The 12,457-nt window shown below is 47.8% G+C and overlaps 1 protein-coding gene across 1 annotated transcript; it reads left to right on the plus strand.

The window, feature by feature from the left end:
• Window positions 1-518: 518 nt before the first annotated feature.
• On the plus strand, window positions 519-12,063 carry LOC148183334 (uncharacterized). Its single transcript, XM_088061442.1, is given in 4 exon segments — window positions 519-1,856; window positions 1,858-2,228; window positions 10,570-11,798; window positions 11,843-12,063. Coding segments are annotated over 4 exon segments (3,159 nt in total).
• The last annotated feature ends 394 nt before the right edge of the window (window positions 12,064-12,457 follow it).

The following is a 12,457-nucleotide window of genomic DNA, read 5'->3' on the forward strand; positions in this document are numbered from 1 at the left end:
ACTGTTTTCTTTCCCTTTTTTGAAATGAATCGAACCTGCTCTGGACTGGGGACTCGGGGGAGCACCGGGAGCTTGCACCCGTGGACTACCGGGAGCCCAGCCTGGGCAGCGGCATTTTCCAGCGCCAGAGGGACTGATAACAGAGCGAACACCTACAGGAAAGAGACCCTCTGAAGTTTGTCATCTCTTCTGAAGGGCGAGAAGTTTTGTAATTTGATATCGTTCATTTTTGTGCTGGGTAGTGCTGTGCCTATGAAATAAACAGGTTTTTTCCACTTCTCTCAGAGAAATCTCTTCCCGAACCGGTTGGGGGGTGGGAAAAAAAGGGCCACGTGGGTTTGCTTCCCAGGGGGAGCCCCACTGGAGGTTTTCTCCCAAATTTTCCCTAAACCAGGACAAATACATTCATTGGCGCCCAACGTGAGGCACGAGAGAGTGGAAAAACCCGGTACTAATTGTACTGAAGTGGAAATTACTTTGTATTGGGATAAGATAAAGCAGTCCCTAGCCATCCAGCCATGCTGCTTGAATTAATAATGTCTTTTGGGGTGCAGGCCTTCATGTGTTTCTGGTCGCCAGGCTTTTTTGAGGTTTTAATACCTTTATGGTCCCTTGGTTTATTTTCTTATCCACAACTAGCCCCTGTATTGTCCCTAACACATAGCTTTTACAGTAGAGGGGCACGGATTAGAATAGCTATTGGGCTGGGCCTAGTGATTATGATTTCCAAGAAGTTTATTCAGGTGCTGCAGTCTGTTCCAAATATAAAGGATTCATGGGTATGGTTATGCACCCAGTTTGTTAGAGGAGGATCAGGGAATGAGGCTCTTCAACCTTTCCTTTCCTTCTTCTCCTCTGAATCGGTTACATCACTATTGGCGAGTGTTCAGTTTCCCCTGAATGTTAAAGAGACCATCTTTCTGGCATTTAATCTGGTAAGTTTCCTCTATACAGTCTTCAGCCTCTCTAGAATGAGGGCTGAGATTTCTAGAGGGACTGATGAAACCCCTGAACCAAGCATGGAAAGTCCTGAGTGGGGTGGAGAATGGGAGGATATGGGCCAAATCCTGAAGGAATTTTCTGACCCTGTAGTTTGGGACTTTCCACATGAACAAATTCTGAATCCAGCTGAGGTGGGGAAATACCTGAAAGAGAAGTGTCAGGATAATTCCAAAGAAAAAAAGATCATTGCAGTAAGCTGGGCCCTGGCATATGCGTACCGTACATTGCTAGATACTGTAGGGCAGCAAACAGAAGGAAGGGGACAGGGAGGTAAATCAACAGCTACCCCAATTACTCAGGCTGCAGCCAACCTCCCAGTTACAAAGCTGGTAGCTAAACCAGACAGCAAGCCTCAACCAATGGCTGTTGCTACTAGCACAAGAAGTGGAAAGTGCACAGATAAAACCGATCGACCAGTGGATGATGATGATGATGATGATGCAGGAGAAGGACCCTCAACGCCTCCTGACACAAAACCGAGAGTCAAAGCAACTGGAACAAGATCAGAAGCTAATATTGAGTCTTTTTCTCTGAAAGATCTTCGTGGCCTGAGGAAGGACTACACTCGACGACCTGATGAATCTATAATTAGTTGGTTAGTCCGTCTGTGGGACGCCGCAGGTGAAGCTACAGTTCTAGATGGCACTGAAGCGAGGCATCTGGGATCCCTGTCACATGATCCGGTTATCGACCAGGGGATGATGAGGGGGGCTGACCCTCGCAGTCTCTGGGCACGGGTCCTTGAAAGTGTAGCCCAAAGATATCTGTGTGTAGATGATCTCTACATGCAGCAAACGCAGTGGAAAACCATCGAACAAGGGATCCAACGCCTGAGAGAAATGGCAGTGGCAGAGAGTGTTTTTTTCAGATGACATACCAACTAAGAATCCAGACTTGGTGCCATGTACATCCGTGATGTGGCGAAAATTGGTACGACTTGGGCCACAAGAATATGCATCTGCTTTAGCAATGATGAAACGGGATGAAAGGGAGGAGACCGTGCTGGATATGGCGAAGAAGCTTCGAGCATACGCAGATGCCGTGCATGGCCCCACACATGCAAGAATTGCAGCTGTGGAAACACGTCTGCAGAAATTAGAGGATAAGATAGAGGAGAATCACAAGAAACTTAGAGAGGAGATTAAAGAGGACCTTCTCCAAATCTCAGCAGTACAGATCAGAGGTCCTGGCACTCAACGCAGACGTTCCCCCGATCGGGAGAGAAGGTATACCCCACGAGCTGAGCTGTGGTTCTTCCTGCGTGATTGCGGAGAGAACATGAGGAGATGGGATGGGAAATCTACTGCAGCTCTGGCACAACGGGTGTGTGAATTGAAGGAGGAGAAGAGTCACAAAGGAAGTTCCACCAAAAGGGAAGCAGCTCCAGTTGCCCGTAGCCAAACTGCCAGGTATGATGATGATGACATGTCCGATCCCCTTGAAGGAACATCCAAGACATATACCAAAGGAAAGAAGGATAACCAGGCTTAGAGGGGCCCTGCCTCTAGCCAGGTAGAGGCTAGGGAAAATCGTGTTTTTTGGACTGTGTGGATTCATTGGCCTGGCACATCAGAACCACAAAGATATGAGGCCTTGGTTGACACCGGTGCACAGTGCACCCTAATCCCATCAAGACATGTAGGGGCAGAATCTGTTTCTATTGCTGGCGTGACAGGGGGATCACAGGATTTTACCTTGGTGGAAGCAGACGTGAGCCTGACGGGAAATGAGTGGAAGAAACACCCCATTGTGACAGGCCCAGAGGCCCCATGCATTTTGGGCATAGATTACCTCCGAAGTGGGTATTTCAAAGACCCAAAAGGATTCAGGTGGGCATTTGGGATAGCAGCTGTGGAGACAGAGGGTGTCCAGCAACTGAACACCTTGCCTGGACTGTCTGAGAATCCATCTACAGTAGGACTTCTGAAGGTGAAAGAACAACAAGTACCAATTGCCACCTCGACGGTTCACCGCCGACAATATAGAACAACTCGAGATGCTGTGATCCCCATCCACAAGATGATCAGAGAGCTGGAGAGCCAAGGGGTGGTCAGCAAAACCCACTCACCCTTCAACAGCCCCATCTGGCCTGTGCGTAAATCTGAAGGAGAATGGAGATTGACTGTGGACTATCGTGCATTGAATGAAGTGACTCCACCGCTGAGCGCTGCCGTGCCAGACATGCTGGAGCTCCAGTACGAGCTGGAGTCCAAGGCAGCGAAGTGGTATGCCACTATTGACATTGCTAATGAATTTTTTTCCATTCCCCTGGCAGCAGAATGCAGGCCTCAGTTTGCCTTCACGTGGAGGGGAGTGCAGTACACCTGGAACCGACTGCCCCAGGGGTGGAAGCACAGCCCCACCATTTGCCATGGACTGATCCAGGCTGCCCTGGAAAAGGGTGAGGCTCCAGAACATCTACAGTACATAGATGACATCATTGTGTGGGGGAACACAGCAGCAGAAGTGTTTGAGAAAGGAAAGGAAATCATCCAGATTCTCCTGGAAGCTGGTTTTGCCATCAAGAAGAGCAAAGTTAAGGGACCAGCTCGTGAGATCCAGTTCCTGGGGGTAAAGTGGCAAGATGGACAGCGTCAGATTCCTACTGATGTCATCAACAAAATCTCTGCAATGTCTCCACCAACCAATAAGAAGGAAACGCAAGCTTTCCTAGGTGCCATAGGGTTTTGGAGAATGCATATTCCTGAATACAGTCAGATTGTGAGCCCTCTTTACCTGGTCACTCGGAAGAAGAATAATTTCCATTGGGGCCCTGAGCAGCAGCAAGCCTTTGCTCAGATCAAACAGGAGATCGCCCATGCAGTAGCCCTTGGCCCAGTCAGAACAGGACCAGATGTGAAGAACGTGCTCTACTCTGCAGCCGGGAACAATGGCTTGTCTTGGAGCCTCTGGCAGAAAGTGCCTGGGGAGACTCGAGGCCGACCATTAGGATTTTGGAGTAGAAGCTACAGAGGGTCCGAAGCCCACTACACCCCAACAGAAAAAGAAATTTTAGCAGCCTATGAAGGAGTCCAAACTGCCTCTGAAGTGATTGGCACTGAAGCACAACTCCTCCTAGCACCCCGACTGCCAGTGCTAGGATGGATGTTCAAGGGAAAGGTTCCTTCCACCCATCATGCAACCAGTGCCACATGGAGCAAGTGGATTGCCCTCATCACGCAGCGCGCCCGTATTGGTAAACTGAATCGCCCTGGGATTTTGGAGATAATTACAAACTGGCCTGAAGGTGAAAATTTTGGTCTCACAGATGAAGAACAAGAGGAAGTGACAAGGGCTGAAGAAGCTCCACCCTATAACCAGCTGCCCGCAGAAGAAACACGCTACGCTCTTTTCACTGATGGTTCCTGTCGCATCGTAGGGATGAACCGGAAGTGGAAAGCAGCCGTATGGAGCCCCACACGACAGGTCGCAGAGGCCACTGAAGGAGAAGGTGGATCAAGTCAACTTGCTGAACTCAAAGCTGTTCAGCTGGCCCTGGACATTGCTGAAAGAGAGAGGTGGCCAAAGCTCTACCTCTACACGGATTCATGGATGGTGGCCAATGCTCTGTGGGGATGGTTGGAGAGGTGGAAAGAGGCTAATTGGCAGCGTAGAGGAAAACCAATTTGGGCTGCTAAAGAGTGGAAAGATATTGCTACCAGGGTAGGGAGACTACCAGTGAAAGTCCGCCACGTAGATGCCCATGTCCCCAAGAGTAGAGCTAATGAGGAACACCAAAATAATAAGCAGGTAGATCAGGCTGCAAAGATACAAGTGTCAAAAATGGATTTGGATTGGGAACATAAGGGAGAGTTGTTCCTAGCCCGATGGGCTCATGATGCCTCAGGTCATCAGGGTAGAGATGCCACCTATAAGTGGGCACGAGACCGAGGGGTGGATTTAACCATGGACAGCATTTCTCAGGTTATCCATGACTGTGAGACATGTGCTGTGATCAAACAGGCCAAGCGGTTGAAGCCCCTCTGGTACGGTGGGCGGTGGTCCAGATACAAGTATGGGGAGGCCTGGCAGATCGACTACATCACACTGCCCCAAACCCGCCAAGGCAAGCACTACGTGATCACAATGGTAGAAGCCACCACAGGATGGTTGGAAACCTACCCTGTGCCTCATGCCACTGCCCGGAACACCATCCTGGGACTTGAAAAGCAGGTCCTTTGGAGGCATGGCACCCCTGAGAGGATTGAGTCAGACAATGGGACTCATTTCAAGAATAACCTTATAAACAGCTGGGCTAGAGAACATGGCATTGAGTGGGTGTACCATATCCCCTACCATGCACCAGCAGCCGGGAAAGTGGAGAGGTACAATGGACTGTTAAAACCTACCTTAAAGGCACTGGGTGGAGGATCTTTTAAAAACTGGGAGCAACATCTAGCAAAGGCCACCTGGTTAGTCAACACCAGAGGTTCTACCAACCGAGCAGGTCCTGCCCAGTCTGAGTCTTTACATGTAGTAGACGGAGACAAAGTCCCAGTGGTACATATCAGAGGTCTGCTAGGGAAGACAGTTTGGGTCAATTCTACCTCGAGCACAGACAAACCCATTCGTGGGGTTGTCTTTGCTCAAGGACCAGGTTGTACATGGTGGATAATGCAGAGAGATGGAACAACACGATGTGTACCTCAGGGAGACCTGATCATTGGGTAAAAAGGTTACTGCCATTGTCTGTACATTAAACCACGCAGACATGAAATAGAAGGAAATGTGTGCTTGTATTTTTTGGGTGGAACGGAGGGGAAGTTTCTATGTATGTAAATGTGTGCAGAGTTGGAATGTTAGTTTTGGCAGTAAGTCGACGATATGGGGATAAGGGGTGGAATGTCCTGGGTTGATTATGATGTTAAATTGTATCCCCATTCGTCCACCTAACCCAGACACAGGTTTTGTATTCTTAAAATTCCATCTCAGAGTAAAAGTGAGTGGAAAAGAAGCACCGAGTCTGTTATCAGAGACTGTACTTGCTCCCCCCCGCATCGGGAGTTTTGACTACAGCACAGACAGACAACAAGACACAGATCGCCTTGGCTTTCCAACTAGCCGGAGCAGAGAGGTCTTCCTGGACTGTTTTCTTTCCCTTTTTTGAAATGAATCGAACCTGCTCTGGACTGGGGACTCGGGGGAGCACCGGGAGCTTGCACCCGTGGACTACCGGGAGCCCAGCCTGGGCAGCGGCATTTTCCAGCGCCAGAGGGACTGATAACAGAGCGAACACCTACAGGAAAGAGACCCTCTGAAGTTTGTCATCTCTTCTGAAGGGCGAGAGGTTTTGTAATTTGATATCGTTCATTTTTGTGCTGGGTGGTGCTGTGCCTGTGAAATAAACAGGTTTTTTCCACTTCTCTCAGAGAAATCTCTTCCCAAACCGGTTGGGGGGTGGGAAAAAAAGGGCCACGTGGGTTTGCTTCCCAGGGGGAGCCCCACTGGAGGTTTTCTCCCAAATTTTCCCCTAAACCAGGACATCAACGTGATCCATTCCAAGATGAAGATCTCGCATTTATCACCGCCCAGCTCGCAGGAAAAGGCTTGGTGGTTGCCCCAGAAAAAATTCAAAAACAAGCCCCATGGAAGTACCTAGGGTGGATTTTGACATCTTCATCAGTCCACCCACAAAAATTGGAATTAATCACTGAGATCCGCACCCTTAATGATGCACAAAGGCTTGTTGGAAATCTGCAATGGGTACGATCCATTGCCGGTATCCGAAATGATGAGATAGCACCCTTAATGAGCCTTTTGAAAGGTACAGACCCGCAAGCTCCGATTACCCTTTCGGCAGATCAAAAGAGCTGTCTCATTTATCTAGGGAAGAATCTGCTTTCAACACGAGCAGACAGAAGATTGCCAGATGTGCCTTTGGGACTTCTGATTTGTAACCACTCTGTTGCACCATGTGCCATCATATTTCAGTGGCCTGCTTGGCAAAAAGAGAAAGGGGGAGAAGGTCCACGCAAGAGCCGTCGAGGTGCCAAGCAGCCTGCCAAGAAGCCAATGTTAGTGCAATTAGCGAAGAAAGGTGCAGAGCCTCTAGCAATCCTTGAGTGGATTTTCACACCATATACGCCACCAATGAGTATCTGGCAGAGGACAGAAGCAATTGCTTATCTCATCAAAAAAGCGAGAATACGAATTGTGGAAATTAGTGGTGCTGAGCCGGAACATATCAGTCTGCCAATAACGGTAGAAAATTTTGAGTGGATGCCGAGACACTCAGAACCAATTCAATTAGCGCTGCTCAGCTATCCTGGAACGGTACACAACAGGCAACCTAGAGACCCACACCTGCAGTTCATCTTAAAACAGCGGTGGTTGCAACAGCCCAAAGTCGTGAAGCAGCCAGTAAAAGGCCTTACAGTATATAAGGATGCAGGAAGTCGGCGGAGAAAAGCAGCCTGTACCTGGCAAGAAGACTCGAGTTGGAGAAGTAAAACTATAGATGGAGATGCACACGACTCACTGCAGACATTAGAACTTACAGCCGTCGCATGGGCACTGTCTCATTGGCGAGACAGCAAGCTGAACATTGTATCAGATTCATTGTACATGGTAGGAGTGGTACAACGCATTGAAGACGCTCTCATCAAGCCACCAGATAATAAGCGATTGTGTCAACTATTTTTTCAAATCAAAAGAGCTATAGAGGACAGAAATGAGCCCTGTTGCATCATTCACATCTGCAGTCATCAAACAGAATTAGGTCTCGGAGAAGGCAATGCAAAAGCTGACACACTTGTCAGTCCTGTTGTAGCAGCTCCAAGAGACTCTTTCGCAGCTGCAAGAGAGAGTCATGTTCTCTTTCATCAAGCTGCAAAAGCCTTACAGAGACAATTTAACATCAGCTTAACAGATGCACAAGGCATTGTAAAATCCTGTCCACAATGCAGTCAATATGGAAACACTCTAGGCTTAGGTGTTAACCCTAGGGGACTTCAAGCCTGTGAGATTTGGCAAATGGACGTAACACATGTGCCTGAATTTGGTCGCCTCAAATATGTACATGGTACAATAGATACCTTTTCAAAAATGGTTTGGGCCACTGCACAAGTAGGAGAAAAAAACATACACGTAATTCGACATTTGGTAGCATGCTTTGCTGTAATGGGGGTTCCGAAAGAAATAAAAACAGACAACGGGCCTGCATATGTAGGAACACGAGTTTCTCAGTTCTTACAAAAATGGGGAGTCAAACATGTAACTGGAATTCCCCATGTGTCAACTGGACAGGCCATTGTAGAGAGAGCCCATAGGACCCTAAAAGAGTATTTGGATAAGCAAAAAACACCAGAACAATTAGACCCTACCATTCGATTGCAGCAAGTGTTATTCACTCTAAATTTCCTCAGTTTAGTTGGAGATCTAGAGCAACCCCCAGTGGTCATTCACAATAGTCAAGTAAAGATGCAAGCTACCCCAGAGGTTAAGTTATACTACAAGAACCCAAAAACAGGTATCTGGGAGGGACCGAGTCCATTGCTATTTAACAGGCATGGTTACAGTTGTGTTTCCACAGATGCTGGACTGCTGTGGGTGCCTGGCCGATGGACCAAACCAGCCACGAAGGATCTGAGGAACAATCAGAACGTTGATGCGCTCAGTCAATCTCTGATCGGTTGTCAGCTGACACCGCGAGAACAACAAATGTTTCAGGACTGAACTGTGTCAAGCCATAGTCTGTTTGTGAGGAATTCCTGTGAAGATCTGAGAAAAGTGCAGAGACTCTATCTAATTGTGCACGAAACAAATTTTAGTTGTGTGTTTACCCTTTTCACAAATTGCTTTCATGCTTAGACTACATATATACCAGAGCACTTGTGTTAAAAAGTAGATAGATAATAGTTAAGATAAGGAGTTTAGTGTGTGTAGCGATTATTATATTAGTATAAGGTATAAGTATTCCCCCTTCAAGAGCTAGCGTAAGCATCTTTGAAAGTTCATTTAACGATTGAAGTTTTAGCCGTGAGCTTGCAAACATGACTCCATTTGCATGGGACAAACTGCTTATGGTAATTGTGCTGTGTGTAACCCCAACCAGCTGTCTGCTGACTGATAACCAAAAGCGACAGAACATATGGGTCACCTTAGCACACCTGACCGGTCAAAAATCAATGTGTTTGAGCCTAGCTACCCCTGGAGATCCTTTTCGCACCTGTCTCGTGGGAGTCCCTGAATGGGATCCTCCAGCCTTTAAAGGTTTAATTAGCAACGAGACTCGACTGAATCGATCGGCAATGCTGCAAGAGTGCAATCGCACCATTGGCTTCACATCTAGACAGCTTGAAGCCTGCTGACAAGCAAAAATTATTGAGGTTCTTAATGTTACCATGGAACACCCAGAAGAGTTAGATCTGCTAGGTTCCACCAATACCTCAGGTGGATGGATGATGTTTGAGCCCCCGACGAAAAATCATCCTGACAAAGTAACACAGCGCTGGGCTACAGTCAACCCCATAGTTGATCTCGTTACTGCCACTGAGAGTAAAGCTTTTTACTCGCAATGCAATCTCACAGGACGATTACCAAAGCACTTACCTAGTTCCATCTTCCTAATCTGTGGGGTTAGGGCATGGAATGGAATTCCTGCTAGTCCACATGGAGGGCCATGTTATCTTGGGAAACTTACTTTGTTCCACCCAAGCTTGCACCAATTGCTAAATATGGCTGACAAAATGAAAACCAATAGACGGTCCAAGCGAAGCCTAAACGAGTTACAGTGTAATGATGTTAGAAACCCAGACTTTTGGAATCGCGGTATAATATGGGCAACCTCCTTCTTCATTCCAGGAGCAGCCGCCACTAAAAGTCTAGCCACCCTAAAAAGGCTCTCTTGCTGGACTAGGAAAGAATTAAACTTAACATCCACAATGTTAAGTGAACTTTCAGCCGATGTAAGCAGTGTACGTCATGCAGTATTACAAAATCGAGCTGCAATTGATTTTTTGCTCTTAGCGTAAGGACACGGTTGTGAGGAATTTGAAGGCATGTGCTGTTTGAATCTTACTGATCATTCAGTTTCCATCCATAAGCAACTACGCCAGCTACAGGATGGGTTACATGCCCTGAAGGAAGATAGTGACCCCATTGGGAGTTGGTTCGCCAACTGGGGCATCACTGGATGGTTGAAGTCTCTTGTGCTGGAGGGGGGACGGATGCTATTTATAGGGTTAATGGTGATAATGCTTGTAAGTTGTATGTTATCTTGTGTTCGTAGAAGTGTAGTACAAGCCGCATCCAAAGCCTGGTTTGTGCAAAAAGAGAACGGGGGAATTATAGAGAGTTTTTTAGCAGATGGGGGGCACGATATATTAGTAAAGGCCTGTCTGCACAAACCAGCCTCTGGAATAAGCCATAATATTAAGGGCTAAAATCCTTGAAACTTGCCTGCAGAAGAGAGAATAAAGCGAAACAATATTCTTGTGTACAAGGATAAGAATGTAAACCTGTGTGTGTTAGCCAATCGTAGCTTGCTCTGTCCGCGGACCCTGTAGAACCCTATAAAAGGTGTGTTAATAATAGAAATAAACGGTGTTCACGTTTACTTCTGTGAAGGCTGGTGAATAAACTGGCGGTTTCTCAACAGCATCCCACAGGTATCATTGGCCAAGGGAGTGACAAATGGTCCGATCCCTTGCACGTCCTGGAATGGGTCTTCCTGCCCCATCAGCCGCAGAAAACAGCAACTGCATTGTTTGAGCTGATAGCTCATTTGATAATCAAATGCCGGCAACAGTGTTTGCAATTGATGGGTGCGGATCCCACAAACATTGTGCTCCTCCCGGTACCTCAGGAGGACTTTGACTGGAGCTTTGCTAACAGTATTTTCCTACAGAGTGCTCTGGAGAACTTTTCCAGTCAGATCACTTATCATCTGCCCAGCCATCAGCTGCTGCAGGTGGCAAAATTCACTGAAATTTCTATGCGGCCCAAGAATAGTCAGGAACCTGTGCAAGGACCCACCATCTTTACTGCCGGTTCGGGGAGGACTGGGAAGGCCATTGCTACCTGGAAGGATGGATCTGAGTGGCAGGTTTTGGCGAGTCATGAGGATGGGTCAGCCCAATTGGTGGAATTACGGGCTGCTGTCACAGGGTTTCAGAAATTTTCCCAGGAACCTTTCAATCTGGTCACAGATTCCGCCTATGTGGCCGATATAGCCCAGCGGTTGGGTCATTCAGTTTTGAAGGAAGTCAGTAATCCTGCCTTGTTTCATTTACTGAAGACCCTGTGGTGTGCCATTCAGGCCCATATGCATCCATACTACGTTCTGTATGTGAGGAGTCATACCAGTTTGCCAGGGTTCATTGCGGAAGGTAATGCGAGGGCTGACAAGTTGGCTAACCCAGCGTGGGTTGCGCCTCAGCCTGACATGCTCCAGCAGGCTAAAGCATTGCATGGGTTTTTCCACCAGAACACACATACTTTGCAGCAGCAGTTCCAGTTGACATCACCTGAGGCCCATGACATTGTTGAGTCTTGTGACGACTGTCATGCGCTAGCTGCACCTTTGCCGGCAGGGGTAAACCCCAGAGGCCTTAGGGCCTTGGAGCTTTGGCAGACGGATGTCACCCAAGTTGCCGAGTTCGGTCGGCTCCGGTATGTGCACATCAGTGTGGACACTTTCTCCTCTGCAATGTGGGCTTCCGCTTACACGGAAGAAAGGACCCGCGATGTCATTGGCCACTGGAGGCAGGCCTTTGCCTTTTTAGGCATACCTTCTGCTGTGAAGACCAATAATGGTCCTGCTTATGCCTCTCAGAAGGTGCGCAGTTCCTGCAGTTGTGAGGTGTGTCACACAAGTTTGGTATCCTTCATTCTCCGACAGGTCAGGCTATTGTAGAACGTGCTCATGGTACACTAAAGCGAGTTCTACAGAAGCAGAAACGGGGAATGCAGGGTGAGACCCCACACAGTTGGCTGGAAAAAGCTTTGTATACCCTCAATCACCTCACAGTGCCACAGGACTCAAATAACCCGGTCATGTTTAATCATCACCTTTCATTGCAAGTTTCGGATGAGCCGCATCAGCCTCAAGAGAAGGTTTGAGTGAGGAATTTAGTCACCAAGCAGCAGGAAGGTCCTTTTGACCTTATTGCTTTGGGGCGTGGGTATGCTTGTGTATCCACTGATACTGGGGTACGCTGGGTACCTGCAAAATGCGTTTGCCCTGACCTGCGACCGCAAAGGCAGCATCTTGCCAACCAGCGGGTTGGAGACCATGACCAAATTTAAAGTCATCCGATGTATGGGCCATCGGATGATGACTCAGGTTCGCATGACGTGAGTGATCACCCTGATGGCCCGTTCACAAGCAGACATTGTTGCCAGACACGTTTTTATTTTTTTTTAATGAGGGGGTGAGATACCACCCTGAATCTAAAAGCCTTCTGATATTGTTTGGAACATTGTTTGTCTTTCTCTGTTATTTCTCTTTGAGTGT

Source organism: Pseudopodoces humilis, chromosome 12 (assembly GCF_049639895.1).
Source record: "Pseudopodoces humilis isolate 2021_Gansu_Grassland_sample_001 chromosome 12, ASM4963989v1, whole genome shotgun sequence".
Classification (NCBI taxonomy): Eukaryota; Metazoa; Chordata; class Aves; order Passeriformes; family Paridae; genus Pseudopodoces; species Pseudopodoces humilis.